Source organism: Pithys albifrons, chromosome 24 (genome assembly GCF_047495875.1).
Source record: "Pithys albifrons albifrons isolate INPA30051 chromosome 24, PitAlb_v1, whole genome shotgun sequence".
Lineage (NCBI taxonomy): Eukaryota > Metazoa > Chordata > Aves > Passeriformes > Thamnophilidae > Pithys > Pithys albifrons.
In genome coordinates, this window is record NC_092481.1 from 6,642,183 (window position 1) to 6,659,093 (window position 16,911).

General features: G+C 55.3%; 1 protein-coding gene across 1 annotated transcript; it reads right to left on the bottom strand.

Moving 5' to 3' along the window:
* Positions 1-174: 174 nt before the first annotated feature.
* On the bottom strand, positions 175-16,741 carry HDAC1 (histone deacetylase 1). Its single transcript, XM_071576816.1, has 14 exons — positions 16,655-16,741; positions 12,257-12,369; positions 11,810-11,927; positions 10,434-10,508; positions 8,539-8,677; positions 6,774-6,915; positions 5,830-5,922; positions 4,674-4,782; positions 4,443-4,583; positions 4,125-4,233; positions 3,895-4,025; positions 2,823-2,969; positions 2,677-2,725; positions 175-1,799 (listed from the first exon to the last, which is right to left on the bottom strand). The coding sequence occupies exons 1-14, from the start codon at positions 16,701-16,703 to the stop codon at positions 1,772-1,774; spliced, it is 1,443 nt and encodes a 480-aa protein (XP_071432917.1). The 5' UTR covers positions 16,704-16,741; the 3' UTR covers positions 175-1,771.
* Between the last annotated feature and the right edge of the window lie 170 nt (positions 16,742-16,911).

Genomic DNA, 16,911 nt, shown 5'->3' on the forward strand with positions numbered 1-16,911 from the left:
AATGAAACATTTTGGTGGGTGGGATTAAAGACTCAGGAGGGGTTTCCTTATTACACCTGGAGTTTTTTGTTGGGATTTTTACATCACACCCAGAAAAGGCTCTGAAAATTAACTGCCCTCCCCCCCAAACTGTGTTTCCTCTCAGCAGAAAACAGGCCAGACTCACACCAACCATAGAAATGTACCAGTTTTATTAAAAAGGTTCTCAAAATTCAAAATAAACTCATCTTTAAAAAACCACAATGTATCTCCCCCCCTCCCCAGACACGAATTACACCGAGCTCTCCTTTCACATACAAACACTGAAGAGCAGGATCCAAAGAGGCTACAAAAACTCACGGTGGAAAAGGGGAAAAGAAGTTGTTTAAAAAAATAAACCCTTTGAAAAATAACCTGTGTTAAGTTTTAGCAGCATTGTCAGAGTTGGAGCCCTGGGCAGCGCTCCCTGGGGAGGTTCCAGATCCTCTGAATCCCCCTGAGAAAGGAGAGCAGCGAGGCAGAAGTGCCTGAAAACCGAACTGCTCGCAGGGTCTTTGCACCAAAAGCTCAGCCAGTGATGGGCTGCACAAAAGGAGAGGCAAAAGAAAGGGCAGAGCCGGTCACAAAAGACCTTCGGGGGTGAGATAATGTGTGGGAGGAGGGAAAGGAGCGATAAAAACAACGCTCGGAGCCCCATCTGCTGTTCCCTCGGGAAGGCAACAGAGGAAAAGGCTCTTGGTGTTTACTGGCCTTGAGAGGAGGATTCAATCTGGAAACATTTTTGGAAGTTCAGGTCAAAGCAAGGATGGTGTTGGAGTCAGGGACACACAACAAGGCGGGTTTTCAGCCAGGCTGGGGGTTCCTGCAGGGGGTTCAGCCCAAGGATCAGCACTGGGAGCCAAGGGCAGGGCAAGCAAAGCCAGAGGGGCAGGAACTCACTGTCCCCCACCAAAAAAGGGGCACAGGGGTAGAAAAACAGGTATAAAAACTCCATCCCTTCCCTCCCTCGAGGTGCCAAATGCTGCCACAGCCCCTGGATGGGAGAGAGCTTGGAAAACTGAGCCACCACACAGGGGTGGTTTCCATTTTGTATTTTCCAGATCTGGGCCTTGGGGCTGATTCACTGGGAAAAAAATAAAGAAAAAAAAAAGCACTTTTCAAGTTGTTTTTAAGCTGCTTCATCTCTTTCCACAATTTGCTGCAGGGAGGAACCAACTCCATTCAAGAACTGCACTGTTTGACCCTGAGAAGTGGCACCAGCTCTTCAGTTCCTTGCCATGATGGAGCCAAACTGAAGACCAAGGGAATGGTCTCTCACAGGCTGCATTTGGGAACTTGGATTCTCCCATAAAACAACAAAAGAAAAAAAAACACAAAGAAAAACCACAAGAGAAAAAAAAAACAACCAAAAAAACCCCAGAATTCATGGCCATCTTTCCACCTAACCTGAAATGCTGATACTAATTCTACTTAAATTATGCTTTTCCAAGGTTATTTCAGAGGAGAGAGGAGAGGGAGGGATTGGTTCAGACACACTGAGGAGGGAGTGGAAGGCAAGAGTGAAACTTCCCAGTCACCAAAGGTGGGCAGTGCAGGTCTGGCTGCTCCCAGAATCCCAAAATCCTCCCCTCTGCTCCCAGCAAGGAGTGCAGCAAGGAATAATTTACAGTCCTCAAGTCATTTATACAATTATATAGAAATATATACAGAAACATATATAAAATAGAGATCCTGTGGGACAGGAGCAACCCAGGAGCTCCAACCTACAACAGCTACGGACAGCAGGGACAGCTCAGGTGGCCTTTGGCTCCTCCTTTGCCCTGGGGAAGCAAAGAGGGAAAGGTTTGGTTTAAAAAGGCAGCCTGGGCTGTGTCCAGGCTCCAACAACAAGCCAGAGCTGCAGCCTTGAAAGTGCTGCTGGTCTGGCCCATCTTCAGCTGAACTTCATAACACTTTGCTGAATGAAGGTGGAATATTTTTATTTTTGAGCCCAGAGAAGGCTCTGGCAGAGTTTTATCAGGTGGGCTGGTCAACACCTGCCAACTTCTGCCTGTTGAGAACCTGTGACAAAGCCCCCCAGAGTGTCACAGCCCCCCAGAGTGTCACAGGCCCCCAGAGTGTCACAGCCCCCCCAAAGCGCCACAGCCCATCAAAGTGCCACAGCCCCCCCAAAGTGCCACAGCCCCCCCAAAGTGCCACAGCCCCCAGAGTGCCACAGCCCCCCCAAAGTGCCACAGCCCCCCAAAGTGCCACAGCCCCCAAAGTGCCACAGCCCCCCCAAAGTGCCACAGCCCCCAAAGTGCCACAGCCCATCAAAGTGCCACAGCCCCCCCAAAGTGCCACAGCCCCCCCAGAGTGCCACAGCCCCCCCAGAGTGCCACAGCCCCCCCCCAAAGTGCCACAGCCCCCCCGAGTGCCACAGCCCCCAAAGTGCCACAGCCCCTAAAGTGCCACAGCCCCCAAAGTGCCACAGCCCCCCCAAAGTGCCACAGCCCCCAAAGTGCCACAGCCCCCCCAGAGTGCCACAGCCCCCCAAAGTGCCACAGCCCCCAAAGTGCCACAGCCCCCCCAGAGTGCCACAGCCCCCAAAGTGCCACAGCCCCCCAAAGTGCCACAGCCCCCAAAGTGTCACAGCCCCCAAAGTGCCACAGCCAGCCCTGACCCCTCCCCACATCCCTCTGGGGGCACCAGACTCACCCTTTGGGTTCTGCTTTCTCCTCTTTCGCTTTCTCCTCCTCCTTCTCATCTGGAACAAAACAAAGACAACACCAAGCAGTGCAGGAGGAAAGGACGAGCCAGGCAGGGCTCCAGGGGGAGCTCCAGGCCCCAGCTCTCCTGCTCACCTTTCTTCTCCTCCTCCTCCTTTTCCTCCTCTGCTTTCACACGTTTGGCTTTCTTGAAGTTGGCGACGTTTTTGCGCCCTCCTTCCCCCTCGTCCTCGGAGTCAGAGAATTCCTCATCACAGGATATTCTCTTGTTGGAATTCCGGACTGAGGGTGGAGAGGACAGAGGTTGGCTGAGCAGATTTGTGAGTCAGGAGGCTCCAGGCTCTAATTCCCTGAGTACATCTACTCACTGGAGTGAGCTAAGTCAGGATTAGGCCACGATAAAAACACTTTATCTCTGTACCTGCTGCATCTTTTAACTCATCCCTCCCAACTGCTCATGCCCAAGATCCAAGATCACATGGACAGCTTGGATTAGGTACAGTGTGATGTCTAGACTTGACAGCATAAGCAGGTTAACCAGCCTCCCACTGAGAAATCTGTCTGCCAGATCTAAAGACCAATCTGGCTGCAAACCACCATTTTCAGCATGGAAGACACTTCTGGCATCACACCTGACAGTCTCCCAGAAAGGATTCTGTCCCTACATCATAGCAACTGTTGGAATTCTCACACTGAAGTCTAGAGTTTCTCCATTATCATCTGGCAGTGGAACTCCCCCAGCCCTGCAAAGCTGCCCCCTGAATCCCCCAGCCCTGCAGAGCTGCCCCCTGAATCCCCCCGCCCTGCAGAGCTGCCCCCTGAATCCCCCAGCCCTGCAGAGATGCCCCTCTCACAGAATCCCCCAGCCCTGCAGAGATGCCCCTCTCACAGAATCCCCCAGCCCTGCAGAGCTGCCCCCTGAATCCCCCAGCCCTGCAGAGCTGCCCCCTGAATCCCCCAGCCCTGCAGAGCTGCCCCCTGAATCCCCCAGCCCTGCAGAGATGCCCCCTGAATCCCCCAGCCCTGCAGAGCTGCCCCCTGAATCCCCCAGCCCTGCAGAGCTGCCCCTCTCACAGAATCCCCCAGAGAGGTGGGGATGGATTCAAACTGAGCCCCCAGAACTGGGCAGACCTAAATCCCAACATGCCCCTGCTCCAGCCCAGCTCTGGCAGGCACAGGCTCCTCCCAGGCAGGCACAAACACTCACCTGAGATGCGTTTCTCAGGGTCATCCTCCTCTTCATCCCCACTGTCCTCCTGAACAGCATCCTCAGGGATTGGCTGCATCTGCACCCCCGGGGCGTGCGGGAGCATCCGCAGGTTCTCGAAGAGCCTCTGCCTGTGCCCACCCAGGGCAGGGACAGCTGGGTCAGCAGAGCCTGGCAGGGCCCTGCAGGTGCCAGGGAAGGGGCAGCCCCCCAGGGCACCAAGCACTTACTTGATCTTCTCCAGATACTCGTTGGTGTTCTGGTTGGTCATGTTCGAGGGGCTGATGTGGAGCTTGAAGTCTGGTCCAAAGTACTCAAAATAGTCGTTATATGGAAGTTCTGTGGGTAAATTGAAAGGAACAGACACCAAGCTGTCACTGGAATGAAACAACAACAGCTACAGCACATCCAAAAGCTCTCCCACAGTAACAGTGAAGAGGTAACAAAAGCAATTTTAGGTTTCCTGCCTCTCCCCAGCAGCAGCACCACCTCCCCAGGCTGTCCCAGAGTGTCCTTAGCCTTGCTCCAGGGCTCCAGGGGGGCATTACCATTGGGGATTTCAGTGTCCAAAGCCACAGCAGTCTCATAGGTCCAGCACCTGGCCACGTTTCGGATGGTGTAGCCGCCCCCTCCCAGCATCAGCATGGGCAGGTTAAAGCTCTTGACAAACTCCACACACTTGGCATGACCTGCAGCAAAAACAGGGGGGAAAAGTCACACTCATGGCACAGGAACAAACTTTTCCATGGCATCTCCTTCCCCCAGTGGTGCCAGCTCACCTTTGATGGTGAGGTTGAAGCAGCCCAGCCTGTCCCCAGACAGGGAATCCGATCCACACTGCAGGACAACAGCGCTCGGCTGGAACGTCTCCATCACTTTGGAGATCACCTGAACAACAAAGCCCTTGTGACAGGCCCCCCACAGGACACTGTCACAGCAGCACATGTCACCCAGGCACGGGAAGGCATCCCTGGTGCTCCCACAGCTGCCCATTCCCTGCCCTGAACACTGGGGCTCTCACAGGCTGGAGCTCAGGGACAGGCTGGGATTGTTCGGGGGAATAGAGCCCCTGGTGAGCCTTGTCACAGAAAACTCCATCAGTGTCCCCAGAGAAGGGCCCCAGGGACACAGTGAGGGCCACCCAGCAGAGCTGGGGTCACTGACAGCTCCAGGGACACAGTGTGGGCCACCCAGCAGAGCTGGGGTCACTGACAGCTCCAGGGACACAGTGAGGGCCACTGGGCAGAGCTGGGGTCACTGACAGCTCCAGGGACACAGTGAGGGCCACCCAGCAGAGCTGGGGTCACTGTCAGCTCCAGGGACACAGTGGGAGCCACCCAGCAGAGCTGGGGTCACTGACAGCTCCAGGGACACAGTAGGAGCCACCCAGCAGAGCTGGGGTCACTGACAGCTCCAGGGACACAGTGGGAGCTGGGGTCACTGACAGCTCCAGGGACACAGTGAGGGCCACTGGGCAGAGCTGGGGTCACTGACAGCTCCAGGGACACAGTGAGGGCCACCCAGCAGAGCTGGGGTCACTGACAGCTCCAGGGACACAGTGAGGGCCACTGGGCAGAGCTGGGGTCACTGACAGCTCCAGGGACACAGTGAGGGCCACTGGGCAGAGCTGGGGTCACTGACAGCTCCAGGGACACAGTGAGGGCCACTGGGCAGAGCTGGGGTCACTGACAGCTCCAGGGACACAGTGAGGGCCACTGGGCAGAGCTGGGGTCACTGACAGCTCCAGGGACACAGTGAGGGCCACTGGGCAGAGCTGGGGTCACTGACAGCTCCAGGGACACAGTGAGGGCCACCGGGCAGAGCTGGGGTCACTGACAGCTCCAGGGACACAGTGAGGGCCACCCAGCAGAGCTGGGGTCACTGACAGCTCCAGGGACACAGTGAGGGCCACTGGGCAGAGCTGGGGTCACTTACAGGTTTGAAAATGGCCTCGTAGGACTCGTCGTCGATGCCGTCCCGCAGGGGATAGTTCACAGCGTAGTATTTGCCTTTGCCTGCACCAATGTCCTGTTGGAGGGAAGGGGAGAGACCTCAGCTTGCCACAGATCCAGCTGGAACATAGAGATTCTGCTGCTCCAAACTGGGAAGGGGAGCCTGGGATTCCAGCAGTGTCCTCTGAACTTTAAGCCAGCCACAGTCCCAGCCTGGACTGACCACCCTGTCCAGTCACTGAATCTATTTTTACTTTAAAATCATATATCTATATATCTACATTTCTATTATCACTCTCATAACCAAGTGTCTTATTAAAAATAACTTGTTAAAAACAATTATTTCATTTCTGGTGCACAGTGGAAGCTGTACCAGAACAAACTCTGGGCAGGGCTGAAAAAATACAACTCACAGGTGGAAGGCAAGAGAATTTAGATCAGGAAAATGTAATTCCACTATAAAGCATGTAGAAAGAGGTAAAGAACTTTCCACCCCTGAGAAGAGGGTTCTGGCAATGCCAGAAGCCACAGAGTGACACCTCTTATCTACCTGAGTGACACAGTTATCACCATGACTCACTGACACACAGAACTGAGTCACAGGAGGAAATGCCAACAGGATAAACCCACTCACACTCCCTTGGAAACCTTCCCCCAAGAGCTTGTGTGACCAGCTACAGACTGAGCAATAAACCATTTTCAGAGCCCCTTTTCTCAGCATAATGTCCCTTTCTGAGCATAACAACGGGGACACCAAGGGTTAAATACACCATCACAGGCACAAAGCTCCAGAACCAGCAGCCTCCCACCTGCAGCTCTGCCCTCAGACAAAGGGGGTCAACTGTGAGAGCAGGAACACCCAGAAGAGCAGAGAGATGGGACAGAGCCAATGCCAGGGGGGTTCCCAGCCAGCCCTTGGGGTCTCACCCGCAGGTCCCCCGTGCCTGGGAAGTACTCCCCGTACTTATGGAAGGACACGGTCATGACTCTGTCCGTGGTGTAAAACGCCTCCTCCACTCCATCCCCGTGGTGGATGTCGATGTCGATGTACAGAACCCTCTGGTGATACCTGGGGGGGAACAGGAGGCAGAACTCAGTGTTGGGGAGGCCACACTTTGAGTGTTGTGGTCAGTTCTGGGCCCCTCAGGTCAGGAAAGAGATTGAGGGGCTGGAGCGGGGCCAGAGAAGAGCAACGAGGCTGGAGAAGGGACTGGATGTGGCACTGAGTGTCCTCTGAAACACCTCCAGGGACAGAGAATCCAACATGTCTTGATCCAACCCCACTGTGAGCAGGGACAGAGAATCCAACATGTCTTGATCCAACCCTACTGTGATCACCAGCCCAGGGCACAAAGTGCCCTGGGCTGGTGATCACAGTGGGGTTGGATCAAGTTGTGATTGGATCAAGTCATGGTGATCACAGTAGGGTTGGATCAAGTTGTGATTGGATCAAGTCGTGGTGATCATAGTGGGGTTGGATCAAGCTGTGATTGGATCAAGTCGTGATGATCATAGTGGGGTTGGATCAAGTCGTGGTTGGATCAAGTCGTGGTGATCACAGTGGGGTTGGATCAAAGGTTGGACTTGGTGATCTCAGAGGTCTCTTCCAACCCAAGTGAGAAGAGCAACGAGGCTGGAGAAGGGAGTGGAGCACAAGTGCTGTGGGGAGAGGCTGAGGGAGCTGGGGGTGTTCAGCCTGGAGAAGAGGAGGCTCAGAGGTGACCTCAGCACTGTCTGGAACTGCCTGAAGGGAAGTTCTGGCCAGGTGGGGGTTGGTCTCTTCTCCCAGGCACTCAGCAATAGGACAAGGGGGCACGATGGGCTCAAGCTCTGCCAGGGGAAATTGAAGCTGGAGAGCAGAAAGAAATTCTTTGCAGAGAGAGTGCTCAGGGATTGGAATGGGCTGCCCAGAGAGGGGGTGGATTCCCCATCCCTGGAGGTTTTTCAGCTGAGCTTGGCCGTGGCACTGAGTGCCATGATCTGGTAAAGGGACTGGAGTTGGCCCAAGGGTTGGACTTGATGATCTTGGAGGTCTTTTCCAACCCAATCCATTCTGTGATTCTATAATTATATGAATGTGGGGCCAGTTCCCAGACTGCTCTGCCCACAGAGCACAGGAGGGACACTGGCCTTGGTCAGCAGTGGGACAGAAGCACAGAGGACAATAAAGTGGCTTTTGCTGCTGAGGGCAGGCTCAGCTCAGCTCAGTTAATTCAGGCTCAGCTCAGCTCAGTTAATTCAGGCTCAGCTCAGCTCAGTTTATTCAGGCTCAGCTCAGCTCAGTTAATTCAGGCTCAGCTCAGTTCAGTTAATTCAGGCTCAGCTCAGCTCAGTTTATTCACATTCAGCCAATAAGCTGCATTTTTCTGCCCAAGCCTCCCACTGAGGTTTGCCTTGAGCCAGAAGCTGTCACACATTCCAGCTGTGCCCTCTTTTCCAGGGTGGGTGGCAGAGAGAAGGGACAAAGAGGGACAGCACAATGCTCCAAAAGCTTCTGCTTCCTGCACAGTGTCACTGCTGGACACACACAGCCCTGTGGGAGACACCCCAAAAGCAGCTGGTTCAGCCCTCCTGGGAAAACACAGCTTAAAAAAGGCCACAAAAAGGGGAGACTGGGAGGAAAGCACTAAGGATGAGAGGAGAGGCAGCAGGAGGGACAGAGAGAGGGGTAAACAAACAGGGCTGCCCTTACTTGAGGAGCTCCAGGATGGCCAGGACGATGTCGTTGACGTAACAGAAACCAGAGGCCTCTGATTTCTTGGCGTGGTGGAGCCCCCCGGCCCAGTTCACTGCAATGTCTGTCTGCTGCTTGTTCAGCTTCACTGCACTGGCTGGGGCAGAGCAGGGACAGGGTGAGCACCAGGGCAGGGACAGGGGCAGGGGCAGGGGCAGAGCAGGGACAGGGTGAGCACCAGGGCAGGGACAGGGGCAGGGGCAGGGACAGGGACAGGGGCAGGGTGAGCACCAGGGCAGGGACAGGGGCAGGGGCAGGGACAGGAACAGGGGCAGGGTGAGCACCAGGGCAGGGACAGGGGCAGGGACAGGGGCAGGGACAGGGGCAGGGACAGGGGCAGGGTGAGCACCAGGGCAGGGACAGGGACAGGGGCAGGGACAGGAACAGGGGCAGGGTGAGCACCAGGGCAGGGACAGGGGCAGGGACAGGGGCAGGGACAGGGGCAGGGACAGGGGCAGGGTGAGCACCAGGGCAGGGACAGGGGCAGGGACAGGGGCAGGGACAGGGGCAGGGACAGGGGCAGGGTGAGCACCAGGGCAGGGACAGGGACAGGGGCAGGGACAGGGACAGGGGCAGGGGCAGGGGCAGGGACAGGGGCAGGGGCAGGGACAGGGGCAGGGGCAGGGGCAGGGGCAGGGACAGGGTGAGCACCAGGGGCAGGGGCAGGGGCAGGGGCAGGCCCTGCCCACGGGGCTGGTCAGGTCCTGCCCAGAGCACAGGCCCGAGGATTTGACACTGGAGGTGTCCACACACCACCAAGGGGCAAAGAAAGGGAAGGGGAAAGAGGAGGAGAAGGAGGGAAGAGAGAAGGGGTGGAAGGAAGAAAGAAGGGGGAAGAAGGAAAAAGGAGGGAAGGAAGAGAGAAGGGGGGGAGAAAGAGAGAAGAGGGGGAAGAAAGGAAAGGAAATGCAGGCTCTGCTCTCTCTGCACACACTCGTTGCTTCCCACTTTTCCCTCACAGCAAAACTCTGCACAAACAAGTCCCCAACATTCAGCTGAGGTCACACTGAACACAGCCTGGATTTCTCAGGGCCCCGAACAAAGGATTTAATGAAAGGTTTTATCCACCATCTCTTGAGGTCACTGAGTGAGAATGCATTTAGGCAAAGGAGTTCTGTCCCCCCAGCCCTTCATACACTTTCTGCACGTTTTGCAAGGCCCCCAGGATCAAAACAAGGGATCTGTTCCATGGAATTGGGACCAGAGAGCTCAGAGCTGCTTCACACAGAGCTGCAGCCAGTCTGGGAGGTGCTGCTGAACCACCTCACAGGAAACACAGACCTGGAGGTGCCACTGAGATGCAGCAACCACAAAGCTTTCAGGCCTGAGCACAGTAACAGCTCCCAACACCTGCCCTTCTGCAACAGAGTGTGTGAAAACTGTGAAAGCACTGAAATGTTCCAGCTCTGAGGGAACTCAGAGAACCCCCCCAGCCTCTTGTTCATGTTCAATCAGTGGCTTTTTGTTAAAACCAACAGATGAGGTCACTCACCCTGTTCTTTCCTTCCCAGGTTGTGCCTGCCCAGAGTAAGGTTATAACAACTTTTTTTAAATTTTTTTTAAATTTTTTTTTATTTAAATCCTGTTGCTGTGGTTTTGTTTTAACTCTACCACTGGTGATGCTGTTACACCACTTAAAGAGCCCTTCCCATATCCAGGGAGGAAACCCAGCCTGGTGTTTAACAAATGGGGAGGAATCATCAACATGCAGAGCCTGGAGAATCTGGAGCTCATTATTAAGGGAATCAGGAACAGGATCACAGAGTTTCCCCCTCCAACAATGCATTTCCTGGACAGAACTACATTAAATACATCTGATTGAAAGGAAAGGAACACAGGAGTTGTGATCTTACCAACAGAGCCTCCAGCTGAGAGCTGACAGAACTCAAAGAGCCCATCAAACACAGGGCAGTCCTCCCCAACATTGACTAGGAGAGAACAGAAAACAATGAGTGAGATGAAACCACAAAAAACACGCAGCTCACACCACCCCTCAGAGCAGAAAAGCAAAGGGTGAGTGGCCCAAAGTGGCCACCAACAGAATGCTTTGATCAGATAATTGAGATGGTCATTAAGGTGAGGGGTCCCTGATGAGGCAAAAAGGGGTTTGCTGTAGGGAAGATGCTCCTGACTTGTAGGAAAAGCAGATCCCAGGAGCTCCAGAGGGTCCCCAAACCAATCCATCCTGGCAGAAAACAAGAGGGCAGAGCAGATGGGAAAGGGAGAGGATTCTGCTCCCATTTCCTGGTGAGGAGGAGGAGGAGGAGCTGAACAACCAACCAGTGCAGGGGAGAGTGGGGAGGTGGCAGATGCTGGTGTGTGCTGGAAAGTTCACACATCACAGCTGGTTTGTCCCACTTGGTACCTTTTGCTTCACATCAGACAGTTCTGAGGGTCCCAGACAGTTCTGAGGGTCCCAGACAGTTCTGAGGGTCTCAGACAGTTCTGAGGGTCTCAGACAGTTCTGAGGGTCCCAGACAGTTCTGAGGGTCCCAGACAGTTCTGAGGGTCCCAGACAGTTCTGAGGGTCTCGGAGGAATTCAGAAACTCAGGAAGGGAACTCAGGGAATTCAGGAACTCAGGAGAGGGAATTCAGGGAACTCAGGAGAGGGGCCTCAGGAATTCAGGGAATTCTGGAACTCAGGAGAGGGAATTCAGGGGAGGAATTCAGGAATTCAGGAGAGGAATTCAGGAACTCAGGAGAGGAATTCAGGAGAAGAATTCAGGAATTCAGGAACTCAGGAGAGGGAATTCAGGAATTCGGGAGAGGAATTCAGGAATTCGGGAGAGGGAATTCAGGAGAGGGAATTCAGGAGAGGGAATTCAGGAGAGGGAATTCAGGAGAGGGAATTCAGGAGAGGGAATTCAGGAGAGGGAATTCAGGAGAGGGAATTCAGGAGAGGGAATTCAGGAGAGGGAATTCAGGAGAGGGAATTCAGGAGAGGGAATTCAGGAGAGGGATTCAGGAGAGGGATTCAGGAGAGGAACTCAGGAGAGGAATTCAGGAACTCAGGAGAGGAATTCAGGAGAGGAACTCAGGAGAGGAATTCAGGAACTCAGGAGAGTTTCCATCAAAACACAACCAAAAAGAAGACAGGCAGGTCAGAGGGTTTCCCTCAGCTCTTTCTGGCTCGGCCCATCCAACGATTGCTCGAGCAGCAAAGTCAAAAGGAGAGTGAGGAGGAGGAGGAGGAGGAGGAGGAGGAGGAGACTTCCCCTCCCAACTCACATCTCTGCATCTGTTTGCTGTACTCAGACATGTTGTCGGGGCGGATGGAGCGCAGGAACTTGATGTAGTCGTCGCTGTGGTACTTGGTCATCTCCTCAGCATTCGCCTTGTGGGGCCGCTGCAAGGACACAGAAACAGCAACTCCAGCCCTGCATCCCCCAGCAACTGCACAGGAACAGCCCCAAGTGAGAGACAGTCACTCCCAAAGGCACTGCTGGAGGGGGTTACATATGCAGAGACAGGGAATAAATTTAATTTACAGAGGGGAAAGAGCAGTTTCCAGTGCCCAAAGCTCTGAACGTCTCAGAACATCCCTCAGAAGGAGACAGAAACACATCAGCACAACTGAGTGAGGTTTTCCTTCCCTCTGGCTCATCAGGGAGCCTGAAGAAGCTCCACAATGAAACCCTCTGAGCTATTCCCCCTGCTGAGCAGCCCCACACTCACATAGATCTCCATCTTCCTGTACAGGCCGTAGTTGAGCAGCAGGTTGTGGGTCATCCGGATCCTGTGGGGCTTCATGGGATGGCCTTGGCCGTAGTAGTAGTTTCCAACATCACCTGGGGGCACAGAGGGGGTTGGTACAGCCTGAAAGGGGGTTGGCACAGCACAGAGGGGGTTGGTACAGCCAGAAAGGGGGTTGGTACAGCCTGAAAGGGGGTTGGTACAGCCTGAAAGGGGGTTGGTACAGCTCAAAGGGGGTTGGTACAGCTCAAAGGGGGTTGGTACAGAGTGCCCTGGGCTGGTGATCACAGTGGGGTTGGATCAAGACATGTTGGATTCTCTGTCCCTGCTCACAGTGGGGTTGGATCAAGACATGGTTGGATCAAGACATGGTGGATTCTCCCAGTGGGGTTGGATCAAGACATGTTGGATTCTCTGTCCCTGGAGGTGTTTCAGAGGTCACTCAGAGCCACATCCAGTCCCTTCTCCAGCCTCGTTGCTCTTCTCTGGCCCCACTCCAGCCCCTCAATCTCTTTCCTCAACTGAGGGGCCCAGAACTGAACACAACACTCAAGGTGTGGCCTCCCCAGCACTGAGTACAAGGGAAGGATCCCTCAGATCCCCCAGAGGAATCCCAGCCCTTCCCAGCCTGGCACCAGCTCCCTTTGGACACCAGCCTAACAAAGTCCCCTCCCTGCAGGCTCCTATCCCCACATGGATTGTCCCCTCCCACCCAAAGCTGAGCTCACACTTCACTCCCCCACTGCTAAATTGGGGGCTTTAAACCCCCTCTTTTCCCAGGGAACTTATTTTCAGCACTCAGCAACAGGACAAGGGAGGGCTCAAGCTCTGCCAGGGGAAATTGAAGTTGGAGAGCAGGAAAAAATCCTTCCCAGAGAGAGTGCTCAGGGATTGGAATGGGCTGCCCAGAGAGGGGGTGGATTCCCCATCCCTGGAGGTTTTTCAGCTGAGCTTGGCCGTGGCACTGAGTGCCATGATCTGGTAAAGGGACTGGAGTTGGACCAAGGGTTGGACTTGATGATCTCAGAGAGTTTTTCCAACCCAATCCATTCTGTGATTCTGTGGATGTGGCACTGAGTGAGAATCCACCATGTCTTGATCCAACCCCACTGGGAGAATCCACCATGTCTTGATCCAACCCCACTGGGAGAATCCACCATGTCTAGATCCAACCCCACTGGGAGAATCCACCATGTCTTGATCCAACCCCACTGGGAGAATCCACCATGTCTTGATCCAACCCCACTGTGATCACCAGCCCAGGGCACTCCGTGCCCTGGGCTGGTGATCCCAGTGGGGTTGGATCAAGGGGTTGGACTTGCTGATCTCAGAGCTCTTTTCCAACCCAATCCATTCTATGATTCTGCACCTCTTTTATTTTCCTGAAAAGCACAGAAATTGAACTTTCAGATCTGTCCCTGCTGCCTGATTTGGCTGCAGGAGGCCCAGAGCAAACAGTGCCAAGAGGAGGAACCAACTCAGGCAGCCCCAGGAGCATCTCCCAAGCCTCATTTTCCTGGGAAAGCAGCTGAGGTTGTTCCTGGAGTTGTACAACTCCTGATCCATTTAAAAAAAAAAAAAAGAGGAGGAGGCTCAATCCAGTCTGGCTGGTGACTCAGTTGGGAGCATTAATATTTCATCAGCATTCAGGAGGAGCTGCTGCTTTTCCCCACAGCTCTGGAGCTTTTCCTTCTCTGGACATGGATCTATTTTCAGCCAAAGTGGGTGCAAATGTTGCAAAAATCCCACCCCCAAATGACTCTGCTGCTGGAATTCACCTGTCCATGAGGCTACAAGGAAATGGGGGGCTCTGTTCTTTCCAGAAAATGGAATTATTTTCAGTAAAATACATCTTGGAACTGAAAATAATTCTGTTTTCTGAGATTTATGAAGGTAGTTTAGCAGGGAAACCATCCCTGCAGGAAAATATATCCCTAAATCAAGTTTGGGGAATTTCTAAGAGATGTTTGGGATTCTGTCTGGAAAAACACAAGCACAAAACTTGATGGAGCTTTAAAAAATCAGGATCATCTTCCCCTGGGGGTGTCAGAGAAACACCCTGAGCCAACCCTGACCTGCAGAGCCTCTCCCTGTGCTGCCAATTCCCACCAGGAATCCTGATGGAGAAACTGGGAACTCAACAGACCCCTCCTCATCTGCTGGGGTAAAAAAGTCCCTTTGAAAAGAGCTTTGAAAGGAGAATTTACATCCAAACCCTTCCAAAGACCTTTGGGGATCTCTGATCCCCTTTTCCTCACCCTCTGCTTCCCACATTCCTTCCCCACCTGGAATTTATGGCTCAGGAGACCCAAAGGGGGGGGAATTTTCCCACCAGATCCAACTTCCCTGCGTGGAAAACAAAAGCCCCAAACCAGGTGGGCTCCTGCACCTGCAGACTGTGCCTGTCCCCAGTGAAGGCACCTCAGCCAGGCCGGGGGGTTTGGCAGCAGCTCAGAAATGAGCAGAGAGGAGGAAAAAGGGGCATTAAAACCTCAGCAGGGGGTAAATGAGGGAGGGCAGCTCTGGGCAGGGTGTGGGGCCCAAACTCCAGCAGGGAGGGGCTCACAGGAGGCAGCTCTGCCCAACACTTCCCACACAACACACAGTTAGTTCATAATTAACACAGAATTTTGTGCCTTCCAAGATCACCCACGGACCAACAGGCTGCTCTGGGAACACAAAGAGCAGCCCCCCTGCCATGGCCTCCAACGACCCCCAGCCCCAGAGACCCCCAGTGACCCTCTGAGACCCTCAGTACTCCCAGTAACCCTCTGAGACCCTCAGTACCCCCAGTACTCCCAGTAACCCTCTGAGATCCCCAGTACTCCCAGTTACCCTCTGAGATCCCCAGTAACCCTCTGAGACCACCAGTACTCCCAGTAACCCTGAGACCACCAGTACTCCCAGTAACTCTTTGAGACCCCCAGTACTCCCAGTAACCCTCTGAGACCCCCAGTACTCCCAGTTACCCTCTGAGACCCCCAGTACTCCCAGTTACCCTCTGAGACCCCCAGTACCCCCAGTTACCCTCTGAGACCACCAGTAACCCTCTGAGACCCTCTGAGATCCTCAGTACCCCCAGTAACCCTCTGAGACCCCCAGTACCCCCAGTAACCCTCTGAGACCCTCGGTACCCCCAGTACTCCCAGTAACCCTCTGAGATCCCCAGTACTCCCAGTTACCCTCTGAGATCCCCAGTAACCCTCTGAGACCCTCTGAGACCCCCAGTACCCCCAGTTACCCTCTGAGACCACCAGTACTCCCAGTAACCCTCTGAGACCACCAGTACTCCCAGTAACCCTCTGAGACCCCCAGTACCCCCCAGCAAACCCCCCACCCTCAGCCCCAGAGACCCCCAGGACCGACCTAGTGATGCCCAGTAACCCCCAGCAAACCCCATTTAGCCCCCCAGTCACCCCCACTGCCCCTCCGGTGACCCCCATTGCCCCCCAATGACCCCCATTACCCCCCCGTGACCCCCATTATCCCCTCACTGACCCCCCAGTGACCCCCATTGCCCCCCCCGTGACCCCCACTATCCCCTTACTGACCCCCATTGCCCCCCCAATGACCCCCATTGCCCCCTCAGTGACCCCCATTAACCCCCAATGACCCCCATTGCCCCCCGTGACCCCCATTACCCCCTCACTGGCCCCCATTGCCCCCTCAGTGACCCCCATCCCCCTCCAGTGACCCCCATTATTCCCTCCAGTGACCCCCATTGCCCCCCCAATGACACCCATTACCCCCTTACTGACCCCCACTGCCCCCTCAGTGACCCCCATCCCCCTCCAGTGACCCCCATTACCCCCAATGACCCCCATTCCCCCTCAGTGACCCCCATCCCCCTCCAGTGACCCCCATTACCCCCAATGACCCCCATTACCCCCTCCAGTGACCCCCATTACCCCCCCAATGACCCCCATTCCCCCCCAGTGACCCCCATCTCCCCCCAGTGACCCCCATTACCCCCAATGATCCCCATTACCCCCTCAGTGACCCCCATCCCCCCCCAGTGACCCCCATTACCCCCCCAGTGACCCCCATTACCCCCCCAATGACCCCCATTCCTCCCCAGTGACCCCCATCTCCCCCCAGTGACCCCCATTACCCCCAATGACCCCCATTACCCCCTCAGTGACCCCCATCCCCCCCCAGTGACCCCCATTACCCCCCAGTGACCCCCATCCCCCCCAGTGATCCCCATTACCCCCCCAGTGACCCCCATTATCCCCCTCAATGACCCCCATTCCCCCCCAGACCCCTCCCATCCCAGTGACCCCCATTCCCCTCCCACCGCTCCCCCACCCTCCTCCCCATCCCGTCCCCTTTCCCCCCACCCCGGGAGCCCCCCCAGGCCCCCCAGCCCTCGCCCCTCACCATCATAGTAGTAGCAGACTTTGCGCTTCGTGCCCTGCGTCAGCGCCATTTTGCCGCCCGCCCTCAGCGCCGGGCGCGCCGCGCACCCACCCGCGCCGACCCCGCCCACCGCGCCGGCCCCGCCCAATCGCGCCGCGCCGACACGCCCCCCGCCCGCCCGCCGGCCAATCACAGCCCGCCGAGCCGCCCAGCAGGTTAGGCGGTACCTGGGCCGTACCACTGCGGGGCGGGGAGGGGGGGAGAAGCGGGGGGGGGGC

Coding starts and splice junctions, on each gene's coding strand:
- HDAC1 (XM_071576816.1), bottom strand. CDS start 16,703: ATGGCGCTGACGCAGGGCACGAAGCGCAAAGTCTGCTACTACTATGAT. Junction 11,928..12,256: donor ACAGGAAGATGGAGATCTAT/GTGAGTGTGGGG, acceptor GTGTCCTTGCAG/CGGCCCCACAAGGCGAATGC. Junction 5,923..6,773: donor CAGGCACGGGGGACCTGCGG/GTGAGACCCCAA, acceptor TCCCTCCAACAG/GACATTGGTGCAGGCAAAGG.